Source organism: Haliotis rufescens, unplaced genomic scaffold, assembly GCF_023055435.1.
Source record: "Haliotis rufescens isolate VD_foot unplaced genomic scaffold, xgHalRufe1.0.p SCAF_8, whole genome shotgun sequence".
In the NCBI taxonomy this organism is placed as follows: Eukaryota; Metazoa; Mollusca; class Gastropoda; order Lepetellida; family Haliotidae; genus Haliotis; species Haliotis rufescens.
In genome coordinates, this window is record NW_025964372.1 from 2048864 (window position 1) to 2067999 (window position 19136).

At 43.1% G+C, this 19136-nt stretch overlaps 1 protein-coding gene across 17 annotated transcripts in view; it reads right to left on the reverse strand.

The window, feature by feature from the left end:
* LOC124144637 (collagen alpha-1(III) chain-like) overlaps positions 1-19136 on the reverse strand; it is a 37228-nt gene that overhangs the window by 13341 nt on the left and 4751 nt on the right. The window contains exons 2-10 of one of the 17 annotated variants that reach the window (XM_048389429.1): positions 17535-17588; positions 16901-16977; positions 8398-8469; positions 7432-7552; positions 4339-4764; positions 4201-4269; positions 3493-4116; positions 2526-2894; positions 443-572 (exon numbers count right to left, since the gene is read on the reverse strand). In XM_048389429.1, the coding sequence (XP_048245386.1) occupies positions 443-572; positions 2526-2894; positions 3493-4116; positions 4201-4269; positions 4339-4764; positions 7432-7552; positions 8398-8469; positions 16901-16977; positions 17535-17588 (1942 nt within the window). Of the gene's footprint in view, positions 1-442; positions 573-2525; positions 2895-3492; positions 4765-7431; positions 7553-8397; positions 8470-16900; positions 16978-17534; positions 17589-19136 lie in introns of all 17 variants that reach the window. The other 16 variants (XM_048389431.1, XM_048389420.1, XM_048389422.1 and 13 more) reach the window with 16 other exon arrangements.

A 19136-nucleotide genomic window follows, 5' to 3' on the forward strand; every position in this document is an offset into this window, starting at 1 on the left:
ATCCCCCATTCGGAAAATATCGTAAATATCCGGAGAATGGCGTCTTACATTATAAATTCGAGATACAAAATTCCGCTTTGTATGTTGCAAATGTAATGCCAACATTTCTGCAATACGAGCGGCGATAAGAAATACACCTAACATATTAGCTGGGTACGTTGAAAATGACAGAACGGGTCTCAGACAATCAGATTCCGGGATTCATGTGTGAGGCAAGCTGACTTGATGTTATACAGGTTTTAGATGTTTATCACTTTATTGAAAGCCACCAGCGCAAGTATGGTGCTTACAAGCCAAGAGAAACATAATCGGTGCCAACCAGGATTCAAAATCACGATCATAGGTTTCTGGCGTGCCCAGGGGACGCAACTCTACACATCGAATTGCGGCTCCTTAGACGACTGCGCTACCCGTGCCCTCAATACAAGCAACTAAACATTACCCTTTTGTGAAGTTCCTCGCTCCTGAAAAACTTTGACTGATGGTTGACATGCAGTACGGTTTGTCCGTGGGGCAGTTCACCAGACTCATGTCATAGCAGGAGAGGTCCTTGCAGGTGTAACACTGCACGGCTGTGGAACATCAAGAAGAAAATAAACAGATGGAGACAAGGCACATGCTTACTCAGCTTCTTGGAAAATGGGGGTGGGTGTACCTTAATTAGAATTAATGGAAGTGTGCGCGTGTGCACAGACACAACATCTTATTTTGAACCAGCTTCAGGCTGTGTTGCTATACATGCACGTGCGGTATGTAGTTCCTAGATCAATGCCATTGAATTACAAAGCAAATACCCTGAACAGTTATTGTGTATACGTAACAACTTAGGAAACACAGATTGACAACGTCCTCAGTCAAAGCAAATACTCTGAACATTATTGTAGAAGAACTTGGGGAACACAGACTGACAACGTCTTCAGTCCTAGCAAATACTCGGAACATTATTGTATAACAACTTAGGGAACACAGACTGACAACGTCTTCAGTCCTAGCAAATACTCTGAACAGTTATTGTATAACAACTTAGGGAACACAGATTGAGAACGTCCTTTGTCCAAGCAAATACTCTGAACAGTTATTGTAGAACAACTTAGGGAACACAGATTGACAACGTCCTCAGTCCAAGCAAATAATCTGAACAGCTATTGTAGAACAACTTAGGGAACACAGATTGACAACGTCCTCAGTCCAAGCAAATACTCTGAACACTTATTGTAGAACAACTTAGGGAACACAGATTGACAACGTCTTCAGTCCAAGCAAATACTCTGAACAGTTATTGTAGAACAACTTAGGGAACACAGATTGACAACGTCCTCAGTCCAAGCAAATACTCTGAACATTATTGTAGAACAACTTAGGGAACATAGATTGACAACGTCCTCAGTCCAAGCAAATACTCTGAACACTTATTGTATAACAACTTAGGGAACATAGATTGACAACGTCTTCAGTCCAAGCAAATACTCTGAACATTATTGTAGAACAACTTAGGGAACACAGATTGACAACGTCCTCAGTCCAAGCAAATACTCTGAACATTATTGTAGAACAACTTAGGGAACATAGATTGACAACGTCCTCAGTCCAAGCCAATACTCTGAACACTTATTGTAGAACAACTTAGGGAACATAGATTGACAACGTCCTCAGTCAAAGCAAATACTCTGAACACTTATTGTAGAACAACTTAGGGAACACAGATTGACAACGTCTTCAGTCAAAGCAAATACTCTGAACATTATTGTAGAACAACTTAGGGAACACAGATTGACAACGTCTTCAGTCCAAGCCAATACTCTGAACACTTATTGTAGAACAACTTAGGGAACACAGATTGACAGCGTCTTCAGTCCAAGCAAATACTCTGAACACTTATTGTAGAACAACTTAGGGAACACAGATTGACAGCGCCTTCAGTCCAACCCAATACTCTGAACACTTATTGTATAACAACTTAGGGAACACAGATTGACAACGTCCTCAGTCCAAGCAAATACTCTGAACATTATTGTAGAACAACTTAGGGAACACAGATTGACAACGTCCTCAGTCCAAGCAAATACTCTGAACACTTAGTGTAGAACAACTTAGGGAACACAGATTGACAGCGTCTTCAGTCCAAGCAAATACTCTGAACATTATTGTAGAACAACTTAGGGAACACAGATTGACAACGTCCTCAGTCCAAGCAAATACTCTGAACATTATTGTATAACAACTAAGGGAACACAGATTGACAACATTTTCAGTCAAGCAAACAATTATTGTAAAAGAAATTATAGATGATAAATCTTGCTAATTTAAAGAGAACAATCTGAATTTACTAGTTATTGTGAAAGGAACTAAGGAATAAAAGCTTGATAACTTGTCAATTCAAATACTCCGTAATTACCAGTTACTGAAAACAAATTATTCATCCCTTTAAAATATTTTGTCAATGGCAACGTGATTTTAAAGTGAACAGCTGATATTATCGCAGTCTGAACGTAACCATGAAGGGACTTGTGTAAATGTCTGCCTACGTTTCACAGTGGTAGTTGGAGTAGTTGTCGTTGTGGAAGTTGTTGTAGTCGTAGTTGAAGCGGTTGAAGCCGTTGTTGGTGTAGTCGACGGTGCAGCAGTTGAAGGAAATTTTGGAACAAGTTTATTTGTTGACTTTGTTGGTTGTGCGGTTGTCGGTGGATTTGTTGGTTGTGCGGTTGTCGGTGGATTTGTTGGTTGTGCGGATGTCGGTGGTTTTGTTGGTTGTGCGGTTGTCGGTTGTTTTGTTGGTTGTGCGGTTGTCGGTGTCGGTTGATTTGTTTGTGCTATTGTCATTTTGGGCGACTTCGTTGGAGATGCAGTCGGTTTGGGCGTGGTCGGATGCTGGGTGACTGTTGGTGGGATAGTCGCTGGAACAGAGATGTGACACAGGACTAATATATAGGTCATATGGAGTATAAATAATGGTGTTTCTCAAGAACTATAAGTTCACTTTGTGGCCGCACAGATTAGTGTCCCTTGGGCGCATCAAAAACCTGGATTGTCGTGGATTACAATCCCAGTTCGCCCCGATTATGGTTCTAGGTTTATCAACAGCATACCCGTGCTCTTGGTTTCACCAAAGTGGTAAACGTTTCAGACCTGCATCATTTCAAGCTTTCCTCCCACATAAAGCAGGTCAGGATACAAACCTGGGATAAAAAAAATCTTTTTCCAGTATTTCGTATTTTCTTGAACAAAAGGAATTTTCAAAAATGCCTGTTTTCCCCCACTCAACTCCACTCACTTAAAACCAAAATCTAAAAAACTAATCAACCCAAATTAAAGAACCAAAATCAGTTGCATGTCTTTAAGAAGCAAACCCCCATCCCAAAATAACAAATGAATGATAAATTAATATAATAATACATACGACTCCTAAGAACTCATGGACCACCTGATTCTTTCATATTACATGGCAGATTCACTTTACCCATTGAGTGGCATATCAATTAGAATTGTTCTTACGTTGTGTTGGCGCGGCTGTAGTTGCGGGTTTGGCGTTTTGCTGGGCACAGGGACAATTAGCAACACTCTGGGCTGGGCTCATCTGGTTTCCGGCGCTTCCAAACAATATTCCTCCGAGATGAAGGTTGATGGTTATGTCCAAACCGGAACTGCCCAGGGCACCTATCTGACTACCTCCCTGGTTGACCGATTGACCATTTTGACCAGCTGGGCCATGATTTACGTAGCACAGTTGACCAGCATGACAGTGACAAGGCTGTACCACGTTGTTAGGCTGCTGTGCTGGTCTGTTTTGGGCTGGTGGGGCCTGTGTTTGAGGTGCGTTGGTGGCAGGGGGTTGTGTTGCTGCGGGTTGAGTTGCCGGAGGTTGTGTTGCTGGAGGTTGTGTTGCCGGAGGTTGTGTTGCTCTAGGTTGCGTTGCTGGAGGTTGGGTCTTTGCTTGTGGCTGGGGTGTCTTTGGTGGGTTTGTCTGAAGAGGAGGTGGTTGTGTCGCAGGAGCCGGTGTTTTGAGTCCCCCTTGTGCTCCAGGGCTTTTAACAGGCCCTGACTTGCCGCCTGGTCCACCTGACTTGCCGCCTGGTCCACCTGGTCCACCTGACTTGCCGCCTGGTCCACCTGGTCCACCTGACTTGCCGCCTGGTCCACCTGACTTGCCGCCTGGTCCATGTGATTTGCCGCCTGGTCCACCTGACTTGCCGCCTGGTCCACCTGGTCCACCTGACTTGCCGCCTGGTCCACCTGGTCCACCTGGCCCACCTGACTTGCCGCCTGGTCCACCTGGTCCACCTGACTTGCCGCCTGGTCCACCTGGTCCACCTGGCCCACCTGACTTGCCGCCTGGTCCACCTGAATGGCTCCCATGACCTCCTGACTTGCTGCCATGACCTCCTGACTTGCTGCCTGGTCCACCTGACTTGCTCCCATGACCTCCTGACTTGCTCCCATGACCTCCTGACTTGCTCCCATGACCTCCTGACTTGCTCCCATGACCTCCTGACTTGCTGCCAGGACCTCCTGACTTGCTCCCATGACCTCCTGACTTGCTCCCATGACCTCCTGACTTGCTGCCAGGACCTTTCGACTTGCTCCCATGACCTCCTGACTTGCTGCCAGGACCTCCTGACTTGCTCCCATGACCTCCTGACTTGCTCCCATGACCTCCTGACTTGCTCCCATGACCTCCTGACTTGCTCCCATGACCTCCTGACTTGCTCCCATGTGACTTACTGTCGCCGTCATCTACGTCATCGGCTTCATCCTCCGAAACTGTCCCTGAAAGATGCACACATGGATATTTAGCGAAAACAGGTATGATCTGCCGTCCAACGTTCCCTGTCTCAACAAGTAGTGAAAATTCAAAGTTTTTCACTTCCATCTCAACGCTGTCAGTTGTCGGGGAGAATGCATTACAATAGAAATAGTGAGGGTTTTTCCCTAGCTCATGCTATTTCCGGCGTCCAGTCCCTTAACCGGATCTGACGTAATGTCATGACGTCATGTTATGATGTAATGTGGTCTGGTCACTCTCAACGCTTGGCTGCAGACGGCTACACAACCCAATATATAAGTGAGTATGGTTTATACCGCTTTTAGCAATATTCAAGCAATATCACGGCGGGGGACACCAGAAATGGGCTTCACACATTGTACTCATGGCCGGAATCGAACCCAAGTGTTCGGCGTGATTAGCTAACGCTTTAACCACTAGGCTACCCGGCCGCCCCCACCAAGATATGAAGTAAAATATGTTGACCCTTAAGGTAGTTAGTCTTTCCCGCGGTCGTTGGGTTTCATGGGTTCCGAGGCAAAGAACACCAAAGTATCATCACCAACATTCGGGCCATACACACCATCCAACAGACAATAGATGATGATACCCGTGAAGATCCGGGGTAGAATAAGTCTTCAGGACCCATGCTTGCCGTGAAAGGCGGCTGTGCTTGTCGTAAGAGGCGACTAACGGGATCGGGTGGTCAGGCTCGCTGACTTGTTTGATGCATGTCATTGTATCCCAATCGCGTGGATCGATGCTCATGATGTCAATGAATGGATTGTCTGGTCCAGTCTAGATTATTTACAGACCGCCGTCATATAGCTGGAATATTGCGGCGTTAAACAGCAAACAGACAAACAGTAGAGGATGACGAGACAAGTTGTAATAGTTTACTAGATCACTCTAGTAAGTACATAACAACTTAACGAAGGGGTTACCATCACCAACAACATGGAATCGTTTGTAATCCTGGTCATACTGGGCAAACAACGAGTCTCTAGTATAACCTTTGATCCGACCCCATGAACTCTGAACGAGATCAGCCGGCTGACATCCTCGGATCTCCTGACATCCAGTTTACTAATATACCCCTCCGCATATACCCCTTACAAATCACGGCTGAATTTTAGAAAAGTTTCACTTATGGTTATTAGAACTAAGTTTAAAATTCGTAATCGAGTAACGTATAGGGTCACGACTGGCGCCAGATTGACTTTTATAAGGTCGTCACGTGAACTTGTCACACCCGCGTTCCAATTTGGTTCAGAAGTGTCGAGTGAATGCATTTAATTGCAACCTTTAACTTTCTGGATTCGACGACAAAAACGAATGTGCGAGTGATTTAGGAGAAAATATACCACTACAATATACTGTGTTTTCAATGTAGAGCTAGGTAACCTGGAGACTTAACCGCGCCTAATTGAATTTGGAACCGAACGCGCAGCATGGGGCCAAAATTCCAAGCTCTCTGTTGTCTTCAAAACGTAAATACATTCCCTTTGTAGATTTCTATCGTGTTTTCTGCACGAAATGTATTGCACACAACCTTTGAATATTGTAGTAACCGCATCTGTGCATTTTGTAACCTGTAATTGTAGATATAATTATTTAAATATGCCTACCGACAATGACTGACAAAAGTACTATTCTATGATGAATATTAGCTTCCGCGGTGATGCGGCCGTCAAACCAGCTGTTTCAATCAGAGGGGGTTTATGGTGATTTAATAGCCTCTGATTGACCAATCCGAATCGAGTAAATTCCAAATTCATGGTAGAATATTGCTTAACGTCACATAAACAAGCTTGCAGATATTCGCGGCGAGGAAGGCACAAGGAAATGCGTGATGGTGTCGTAACTGGTTTCGGGCGTCCAGTGCGACCCTAATACAGTTACTAAATGTATTGCCGTTCCTCGTCCTTGTGATCAATTAAGCCAGGACATTGCCCTCGCCTTGTCCACCACGGCTCGGCTCCGTCAAGGAGTGATTGGCCTAATGACCCTTACTCCAAGTTGTCTCTATCAGCATTCACACCCGCATAATAAAGAAACGCAACACCAGTTTATACTCACATAGTTTTACTTACTCTCAGCCCATCTAACAATACAGGACAGGATCAGACTGGCCAGGCTCGTCACTAGCTGGTGGAAACTTCGAACGATCGGGATTCGACTCGATCGACTGTAAACCGCGCACTACTCTCCTAATGTTGAGGGTATCATTTTATAGTGTTCGAGCCTGACCTGTCCTTGTCACATGTCTCAATACCTCCATTTGATTCGTTACAAGTTTATATCTGACCATGAACTCATGTGTGTTACCATCGGAAAAATACCAAAAACCTACGTGCCAGGTTGCTCATCTCTCTATTGATTTCGTGACTCGCTCCGAAGCTCCAAATGGATTATACCTTGTAATTCCCCATTTGTTTTATTAACTCATGGATAATAGCCAGAGACCAATCCAATGATAAATGTGAAATGTCCAGAATACACTTGTGATAAATGTGAAATGTCTTTTCTCTATTGATTCCTTTCCAACTAAAAGTTCTGTCACAAACTATATCTAATGCCACTCCTCATTGCAGCTATAATGGTTCTATTTGTTATCATTCGTTTCTGAGATGCATTTTTAACCTTATAACAATGGTATTGCGCCTGTTTACCATAAGGTGGTAGACCCTGGTTGCAGCCTGGCCCCTCACAACAGAACGAACAATAGCCTTCGAACTCTTCATCGGGGTTGCTGCAAGCGTCCTCGTTGTTCTCCTCGTAGACGTAGCATTTCTGAAATGATAGTGTGATGTACAGCACATTTATACATAGAAAGCATCCCCGCACGCCCGAGAAACTGGTGTTACTTTGTGTTCTGTATACGTACAATGTAATTATATCGTGGCGAAATATATTTCAGTTGTGCAAAATGTGTTATACGATAACATTTGGCAGGATGTTAGATACTGATTTTCCGGAAACAGAAGTTTATTTCCATGGTTTGGGATGTTTTTTTATAGCAACATTTATATGTTTGCTGTCAGGATGTGTCAAGTTTAGGAATTTATCGGTGAATAAAAATGCATATTGTTAGGGTCTCAAAACGGACTCCTTTGTGACTCTTAGGTCTTCATTCGAGTAAAGCAATATGAGAACAGACCTTTTATCTCCGTTATATTCACCATTAATATAGGAGGGACGGGTGGGCCAGTCGTCTGAGATTCCGCAACTCGCTGTGCAGAGTTGTGTCCCATGGGCATCCACAAACCTATGATCGTTAGTTCGAATCCCGGTTCGCCCAGATTATGTTCTTAGGTCTGTCAGCACCAAAGCCATACTTTCATCAGAATGGCAAACGTCTGAACCATGCATCACTTCTTGACTTACCCTGTTCGCAAACATGTGTTGTCATCACTGATCTCAAGTGGTCCATTCATATAATTTCCACAGCTATTTTGCACTTTACGCCAAATGGAATCTGTTTCGGCGGATAATCTAGACTGGTTATTCTCTGTCACTGACATTTTATATTCCCTCTCACATCAGGCTGACTGACACGCCGTGATTTTTGAAATACTGTTCGAAGCGGCGTTAAGCCAACTCACTCACTCAGTATTAAGGTTAAGTGCTAACTGTACCTGCATTGGGGCGCATCTCTTGCCAATCACGATCCCAGAGTCAGAAAACCAGATTTGAGTCAGACATCGGTTCTGTAAATAAAAAACGAGGAACATGACACCACACCAGCACATTTCATCAAATTTAGGAGCAATATAAATATAAATATTAAAAATAAGATGATAAAAGTCACCATGGAAACAGATCACAACAATCATACTCATAACAAGTAACAAATACGTCTATAAATGGTTCAAAGGTCCAACATGTTGTTTTCAAAATGGCTGCCAGCCTTAAAGTCAAATAGGAGTTTTATCCCCAACTTTTCGAGACATCGTTACTGGGGTCATATGCTCAGTGCAAGTAAGTAAGTAAGTAAGTAAGTAAGTAAGTAAGTAAGTAAGTAAGTAAGTAAGTAAGTCTTACAGACCCTGATACAAATATATATCAAATACAGCCCATGCAAGTCTATAATGCTTTGCAAGTCTAGATAAAAGCAGTATGAAGAGAGTCACTGGGCTCCCTTTTATTATATTATTATTAAGATAACCGAACAACTGTTTTTTTCTGTACGATATGTTCATTTCAGAGACTAGATGTTAGTCTAGTAAGTAAGTAAAGTGATATATTACACCGTGTCTTGATTTTGTCCATCCTTATTAACCCTTTTACCAAGTGTTTATGGCAATATATTGTATTGTTGAACAATGTTTGTAGCTGTGCTACATTGTTTCCGTTGAGGTCCGGGAGACGCTCATTGAATTGTGTTTGGACAGTGATTAGTCGTCAGGATTGTAGTATTGTTTAATGTTAGCAGCCGTCAGGAAGTTACTATATTTAGATGCTAGAGTGGTGTGGTAACTTCCGGAAACGGCGAGAGTCGTCTAGCATTGTACAGAGCCTTACAACACTGTGTAGACATTTCCGGTGGCTAGTTCGACCATATATATGTATAGTTGGACAAGGGAGTGTCTGGCTCATCTCTCACACATGTCGTCACACATCTAATCACACATGTCATCACACACTCATCACAAATTTCATCACACAAATTCACCTGAGAATACATCAAGACCAGCTTTCGTGTGAGGATCACCCCGTATTCCCTGCCTTTGCCCATCTCGAAAGCTTGACCACCGTCGCCGCTGGGTGAATATACTATTATCACTGACTTTTGCTATCACCACTGTATTTTAAAATTGTATTTGATACTGACCACTGCTATCATATTATATACTATCATAAAATATTGTACTACCACCAATGTACTAAGGCCATTGTAATTGCTGTTCAGTAATTTGTGTTGATTTGTAAACCAAGTTGATGTTGTAAATTCAATTCAATTGTTAACATTATACCACTTGTTGGTTGTTTCTTGGTTTCACACTAAGTTCTTTTACGTACAGATTTCGGAGTTTCAATTTGGGAATCGAGACGTAACAATAGGGACATTTTAAGTGTCAGTGCTTTCTAGTTTAAATACGCGGATCCTCCGTGGTGTAGTGGGTAGAGCATGGGCCCGGGGAGCGGGGTTGGGGGTTCGATCCCCTGGTCGCGTCGTTCTAAACGATGTTAAAAGATGGAACTGTTTTTCACCCAGTCTGTTGCTCATCATAAGAGGATAAAGTACTGGACGACGCGGAGTCAGTATGCTGTGTCTACGTGGGGTATTATTCATTATTCATTTTACGCTGCGACATGGAATCTCAGAAAGGCAGCACTACACACCTTCATGCCTTTGGTCTTCTTGTACAAGGAGCCACACACACACACACACACACACACACACACACACACACACACACACACACACACACACACACACACACACACACACACACACACACACACACACACACAGACACAGACACACACAGACACACACACACACACACACACACAGACACACACAGACACACACACACACACACACACACACACACACACACACACACACACACATGCCCATTGCTTAATAAGTGACATAATCATGCGAAGATAAACCCATTTTATTCACCTAGTTTGAATATAACTGTCCCATGCATAACCCATATGGGCGGGATGTAGTAGTATTATATTGTATGCCTCATGCTGGTTTGCTAGTTGGCTCTAATTGTTCTATTAAAGTCATCTTTTCCAAAGAGGCCAATCATAAGGTTATTATATGAACGCATTTGAAGATGACGTCGTATCTACACAAGAACTTAATTAAAACTTAGAATTAATTAACTCGGGACAGATAATCCGGAATTCCTCGTAGCTCGTAGAATAGTCTCCAATTACACAATCCCACTTTGTTAGTTAACAGATTCGTTATCTCTTGATTCTATATCTGGCTCCACTCTCAATACACACCTACTTTCGGGTTAAGTTGAGTTGAGCAACAACTGTGTCGTCAAGCAGCATAAGTGAATATGGTGACGTAAGCTGATCACGCGAATATATTTATAATTCTTATCATGTGTGTTTTTCGAAAGCTAGCAGCAGCTTGTTTAAGATGTAGGTCTGTGTTGTAGTGATGCAAATGTTTAATTTAATATTAGATTACACCCTCGAACAGGTCCTGAACAACCAATGCACGAAACGAAACGCTAACTCTGATTGCATAATACTATTAGAACGTGTTTAGATTAACCAATCATGAGACAACACAAACGGGCTGACCTCGCGTTAGCCGGGTCACAAGACGGTGCAAAAAAAAAGTTTGGCGATTTGTATGGCATCGTCTCTAAAAAGTATTGAGATCTGTCAAAGTTGAGGAAAATGGAATCCACTTTCTCATTTCCTGTGACTTTTATTCGGATCAACGTTTCAATCTGCTAAAAAAAGTCAATTTTACCCTGAACTTCTGGCCTTCCAACGTACATCATACAGCGAGACCATTTACTGACGCTTCTATCAGTAAATCAGGCCAATATGTACAGACACAGGCATTATATATGTTACAGTCAATGTGAAAACTGACTCAAATTTTCACTTTGGCAATTTACAAAACTCCTATATATTTCTGTCATTTAAAAATTATGTTACCATGTATTATATTATGATGACGAATTCCAAACATTGTATACTCTAATTCATCACCCGTTGACTGAACATGATATGACAGAAGAAAACGAAAGTCAATGTGAATTTTTTTTAATTTTTGGCTTCTTATCAAAACATAATTTACCTATTGTGACATTTGAAGCCCTCTTGAACTTTGTAATAACTTTTAGTCAATCTGACAGGAAAATAATTGTAAAATGACTGAAATATTATGGTGTTTTGTAAATTGCCAAAATGAACATTTCAGTCATTTAACACTGTACCATAGATATATATTGTTATGCGAGAATGTGTGTTATACTGATTTTACGAAATTAGTTCTTGTATTTCCCGAGTGAGAGCAAGATAGAAGGATGGTGGCACAGATAGATGGTGGCACAGATGGATGGTGGCACAGATGGATTGTGGCACAGATGAAATAAATCAATAAGTCCCAAGCACTGGTTAGATGCACTCGTCATGGTTCGTGCCTGGCTGGTAGTCCAACATCAGATCCAGCAATTTAGCAGACAAAAGGCCCACCTTCAGTCGCAGATTTTGACAAGATCACATCTTGAAAGTATTGCCAAACCTGACCCTTTCCAGAAGACCCTCCAACAATTGGCTTCAAACCCTTATGTCGGCTACCTCCGCCATCAGATTATAGACACCTATCAAGAAAGCCCCCCAAACCACGCCAAAACCTCACCACCAAAGAGAGACATGTCATGACTGAATTTCGGAAAAATAACACCATCACCATAACAAAAGTTGATAATGGTAAAGTAGCCATGAAAACCCAAGATGTTCTTCAGCTTGACAACAATACCCTCTCTGACACGACCACCCACTTCACTATCAAGAAAGACCCCACAGCAAACAAACCTAGAACGTCTTCATAAGAAGACAATGAAATACCTCCACCAGAAAAAGGAATAAATGACACCGTCGTCAACCAGTTGAACCACTTTAATTCCCAAGCCCGTTATGCAAGAACAACAGTCGACATCCGCACGAACCCGCCAAAAGGCAGAATACTCATCTGTTCCAGAACGGGCAAGTACTTCTACCGTCTCCCGTAGGCAAATGTGACAAGTCCTACATCAGCGATTCCTCTTATTTCGTCAATCAGCTAAAGGAAACAAACTTCACAAGCACCATAGTCAGCTATGACGGCATCGACCTCTTCACCAACATCCATATACAAGAAGCCATCCTCTGCAACAAGCTCCAAACCAGAACTGACGACCTAGACACCAAACTCATAGCCATAGCCAGTATCATCAACCTCACCCCCTGCTCCTTTGACGTGTCCCTCCAAACTATACATGATGGAGTGATGACATCAGTTTGCCGCAAGTCAACACACACAGAATAGTACATCCACTACAACTCCTGTCACCATTCCCAGATAAAACAAGCCAGCATCGCCACCCTCACCCGACCCGACGTGACAAATCCGTTTGCCATCCTGATGCCATCAGCAGCCAACTGACCCATCACAAGAAAACCTTCACTTCCCTCAACAGTTATCCTGCCCACCTAGTCTCTAAAACCATCAAAGAGACACTCAGGAACTCCGAGCCCAGATCCACACCTGCCCCATCGCCCATAAGAATCACTATACCATGCCAAGGCCCTCTCAGTCATCAGATGTCTAGCCTCACCAAGACAAAGCCAGCAAAGATGTCACCTTTTCCATCGGCAAGAACTACAAGACCCATCTACGAGCCAATGGCAGAGGCATCAGCAACACAACTCAAAACCCCAGGGAATGTATATACCAATTCCTCTGCAAATTCTCTGCAGAAACCTTTAGACCACTCAACACCAGACTCAAGAGAACATCCGACCTATGTCAACAAACTAGACCAGAATTCCACAATTTCCGAACACACCGAACTGACCACCAAAAACAACAAATAGCTTCAAGGAAATAAAAAGAATCCACTGACATTAGAATATACCGGTCACCCATGAACCGTGACCCGGAAACATCTAAATCTGTGGAACATCTAAATCTGTGCGTGGGACTTACGGATTTAATAAATCTGTGCCACCATCTATCTGTCGCATTATCCCACCATCAAGGCTAATAAATCCATGCAGCTTCCATGTATCCATTGCTAATTACCAGTCACTGTCAATTTACCCCTGCCTTCTATTAGTCCATTGTTTGTTTCCAATCAGTCTAATTAACTTCTGGCTAGTCTTGTTACGTTTCCACCTTTGCTATCTGATTAATGAGATCATTACTGTGATCATTTATAGTGATTTATAAACACATGTTCATGCTATAGTCGGAGTTGTACAATCAACTCTGCTTTATGTAGAGATTTCTATTGGATATGGAAAGGGTCATGTCGCTTTATTTATATGTACACATACATACTCTCTGCATCCTAGCATTCACTCACCTGATGAAGGAGTATGCGTATACCCTGAACGTTTTTTCCTCATAATAAAGAAGTTTACATCCATAAATTCTCTCCCATGTGCATCACTTCTCAATGCTATTCAAAGTTGTTATTCGAAGATATTTTGGGCACATAATCTTTCTTATATTATTGTTTGTCGAAATTGACCTTTCACTTTGACTATCATGTATCATATATGAACTATAAACAAACACATCACTGTCCACCTTGACTATCATGCATCATATATAAACTATTAACAAACACATCTCTGCCCACCTTGACTATCATGTATCATATATAAACTATAAACAAACACATCACTGCCCACCTTGACCATCGTGTATCATATATAAACTATTAACAAACACATCTCTGCCCACCTTGACTATCGTGTATCATATATAAACTATTAACAAACACATCACTGCCCACCTTGACTATCGTGTATCATATATAAACTATTAACAAACACATCACTGCCCACCTTGACTATCGTGTATCAGATATAAACTATTAACAAACACATCTCTGCCCACCTTGACTATCGTGTATCATATATAAACTATTAACAAACACATCTCTGTCCACCTTGACTATCGTGTATCATATATAAACTATTAACAAACACATCTCTGCCCACCTTGACTATCGTGTATCATATATAAACTATTAACAAACACATCTCTGCCCACCTTGACTATCGTGTATCATATACACATGTATTATCTATTTACAAACACGTCAGGACAGGACATGATGAACTAAGGTTACATTAAACACGCAATATTCCCTTGAACAATCTACAGTCAGGTCAAAATGAACCTGCTGCCTAATGGACTGCGGCAGGCACTGTCTGTGAAGAGGACAGTTTGAGGTGTTTGTAAGGGGGGGGGGGGGGGGGGGGGGGGGGGGGGTTTGTAGCCTGGTGGTTAAAGCGTTCGCTCGTCAGGCCGAAGACCCGGGTTCGATTCCGGACATGGGTACAATGTGTGAAGCCCATTTCTGGTGTCCCTAGCCGTGATATTGCTATAAGCGGCGTAAAACCATACTCATTCTCTCACTCACTCACTGTCTTTGATTGAGCATCAGCTAACTAGACTTCCAGTTAGACACCATTTCGCAATGACGAAACTTCATGTTCGCTTTTAATGTACCTTGATAATAGAATCCTTTCACGTGTCTCCCGTGAGATTCGAACCTGGAAAGTCCGCATCGAAGGCTAATAAATGTATTTTTCTACAACGGCGACATGGCGGAAAAAGTGTGTCCTCAACAATCATATATTTACCAACAACAAGACGAATAGTAAACCTAGATCTGTTTATGACAGGCGTGTGGGTCAGTTGTTGCCGTGCGGTATTCTGTACATTAAAAGTACGTGTGATTTAGAAGCTTTTCGTTAAATTACGCCTTTCCCGTGCCCCGTTCCACAAAGCGATCGTAGCGCTAAGGTGATCGTAACCCCCATACTTTAACACAGGCTTATAATAGTCGTAGCGCTAAGGTGATCGTAACCCCCATACTTTAACACAGGCTTATAATAGTCGTAGCGCTAAGGTGATCGTAACCCCCATACTTTAACACAGGCTTATAATAGTCGTAGCGCTAAGGTGATCGTAACCCCCATACTTTAACACAGGCTTATAATAGTCGTAGCGCTAAGGTGATCGTAACTCCCATACTTTAACACAGGCGTATAATAGTCGTAGCGCTAAGGTGATCGTAACTCCCATACTTTAACACAGGCTTATAATAGTCGTAGCGCTAAGGTGATCGTAACCCCCATACTTTAACACAGGCTTATAATAGTCGTAGCGCTAAGGTGATCGTAACCCCCATACTTTAACCCAGGCTTATAATAGTCGTAGCGCTAAGAGCGCTTTGTGGGACGGAAGCCTGATCAGTGCTATTTCCTCTCATACTTGGACCATCACCCTGGGCAAACGATATTTATGTGATCGATAAATGTGCTCGAGTTTGTCCAATAGAAATTGTATATACACTTGCAAAAAAGTCACCTCCCTCTCCTCTCATTTTAAAAACAGATTCGCTTATGAGCGATTTGCACGTGCCAAAGACACAGGGGAAATATATCACGTGCGTCACGTCACGATTCATACAGTGTTCTGACCGATAAGTACAAAGTTCTTGAATGTCTTTTAAACCATGGATATCACGATATGGTTGTGTACACATGTCAGGTGCAAAGGTTCTTTGTATGTAGGCCATGTCTGGGCCACGCCACGTGTCTGGGGTTGGCGTTTTATATATAAGTAGATCAATCCACTCGGACCACGGTGCCTTATCTTTGTCCTGGCGAGTTCGAGTCCTCGTGAACTAACCAGTAACTATTTCATCAAGAGTTCTTGCGTCTGACGGCCATGTGAAGTCTTAATAATATCTAAACGTAAAACAGGCAACACCGTATGGATGTTACGTGCGTGCCCGGCCTGAGTGGGGAGACATGTGGCAAAGGGGAGATGTGAAAAGGGAGAGATGTGAATAGGGAGAGATGTGAATAGGGAGAGATGTGAAAAGGGAGAGATGTGACTAGGGAGAGATGTGAATAGGATAAGATGTGGTTAGGGGGAGATGGGACTGGGGAGAGATGTGACTAGGGAGAGATGTGAATAGGATAAGATGTGGCTAGGGAGAGATGTGACTGGGGAGAGATGTGAATAGGATAAGATGTGGTTAGGGAGAGATGTGACTGGGGTGAGATGTGAAAAGGGAGACACGTGGCTAGGGAGAGATGTAGCTAGGGAGAGATTTGATTAGGGAGTCATGTGGCTAGGGATAGATGTGAATAGGGAGACGTGTGAATAGGGAGAGGCGTGGCTAGGGTGAGATGTGAATAGGGAGGCATGTGAATAGCGAGAGACGTGGCTAGGGAGAAATGTGAATTGGGAGGCATGTGAATAGCGAGAGATGTGGCTAGGGAGGCATGTGAATAGCGAGAGATGTGGCTAGGGAGAAATGTGAATTGGGAGGCATGTGAATAGCGAGAGATGTGGCTAGGGAGGCATGTGAATAGCGAGAGATGTGGCTAGGGAGATATATGGCAAGGACGTCCTACCTGGCTATGGAGACATCGTGTAAGATGTTGACATTCAGTGTTGTTCGAGGCATCTGTGCAGTGGTAGCAGGAGTGACCTGGAATATCAGACAGTGGAAAATCGTTACGTGGCACCGAGAGAGAGAGAGAGAGAGAGAGAGAGAGAGAGAGAGAGAGAGAGAGAGAGAGAGAGAGAGAGAGAGAGACTTGCTCTGATGGAATAAAGGGACTGGGATATCAGAATGTATAAAGCGTTAAGTGAGTCTGCTGTTTACCACCGCACTCAGCAATATTCCAGCTGTATGACGAACCAGACAAACCAGTGATTGACATCATGAGCATCGATCTACGCAATTGGGATACGATGACATGTACCAACCAAGTCAGCGAGCCTGACCACCCGATCCCGTTAGTCGTTTCTTACAAGCATGAGTTGCTGAAGAAAATTTCTAAAGCGGATCTTCACGGGGCGAAGCGTTAAGTCGTCACACCGATGGGGCCGGGTACAATTCTCCGCTTTCGAACACGACCATTCCCCGTGACCCCGGTGTGTCATGGTTGGAATAGTGCTGAAAGAGGCGCAAAACCAAATCGTCTGTACAGATAAGGGTCGTGACAGTTGTTTCTAGTAATAAAACAGTGCATGTACAATTACCTGACTCACTGCTCCTATCAACGGAAGGCGCTCCTGCACAACAGGCCAGAAGGACTGAAATTAGAATTTAGAGAAAAAGGTTTTCATTATTTTGTACAGTTACCATGGTTACACTCATATGTGCCCTATCATAAATTGACATTTGTTTACCAAGTGTATATATTCCAATACGCGGTAAAAATGAACTTTGATGTGAAATAACAGCGACATAAAATGTTTGTAAGAAATCTCTGCTGTAAACATTGTCCAGTGTACGATTCTGACTATATGTTTAGGAACCACATCGTTATGATACCAGGTCTGCGGATCCTGCCGCACATACAAGAAATAATTAGCGCTGAACGTGTCTAGAAATGTGTTTACAACCTCCACGGAACAAAGTTTACACGTGTTGTATCTACACACATAAATAGAGACCATGATCCCACAACATATAGCGACATCCCAAACAATTGCGCGTTCAGAGGTCTAAAACTGTCCATATCTTAGATTGAGGGTTGGTTTATAAGCTTGTTGTTTAAAGCCGCACTCAGCTAAATTCCAGCTATATGATGGCGGTCTGTAAATAATCGAGTCTGGACCAGTCAGTACAGTGATTGACATCATAATCATCGATCTTCGCAATTGGGAAACGATGACATGCATGTGAGTGAGTGAGTGAGTGAGTGAGTGAGTGAGTTTGGTGTATTTCAGTACAGCATGACGTGTCAGCTTTAGGTGGGAGGGAAGCCCGAAGTGATGCAGGTCTCTGAAATTTACAACCTTGTGAAACTAACGAGCACGGGTATGGTGCCGACAAACCTAGAAACATTATTGGGGCGAACCTGGATTCGAACCCACAATCATAGGTTTCTGTGCCCAAGGGACGCAACTCTGCACAGCAACTTGCGGTGCCTTAAACGACTGGGCCACCCGTGTCCCCCAATATATTAGACACGTATACCTCATTAATATTACCTGCCGGGCTGTGAGAGAATACACTTGAAAATTGGATTTGATCAAACAGTTACAAATGTTAACAACACGTTACTAGGCTGACCTGTTGTCAGAGAGACACTGATATGATGGGTGTAATATCGCCCATGTTACCTGTATCACCTACATTCCACGTACCATCGAATAACAAGTTCTTGTTTCTTTTGTTTTAGACACCACCAACCATGGACGTATAAACTAAGCGCAGAAGGAAGTATAGGTTGGCAATTTGTAATTTTCCTAAAAACAGCGATAACTAGTGGAAAGTGGGTATTAGGAATATGATTGCCCAGGGACAGGTACCAAAAAACACCTAACCCGAACGCGCCACCTTTGACGGCGCTCGTGCGGTGACAAAAGAAATGGTGAAACAGGTTCCCGCCTATGGCATAAACTGCACGTGCATGTTAGCTGTATAAATGCGTTCGTCTGCAGGGTATAACCGCGCGTGATGAAAGTCCACAAAAGAAATGCCACGGCTGTCACAGGAGCAGAGAAAGAGAGCCATCGGTATGGCCGAAATAGGGGCAACACAGGTCCAAATTGCCAGAAGGTTTGGTTGTACACCATTGACAGTAGCCAGGTTGATTCAACGGTACAGACAGACAGGGAGGACACAGGACAGGC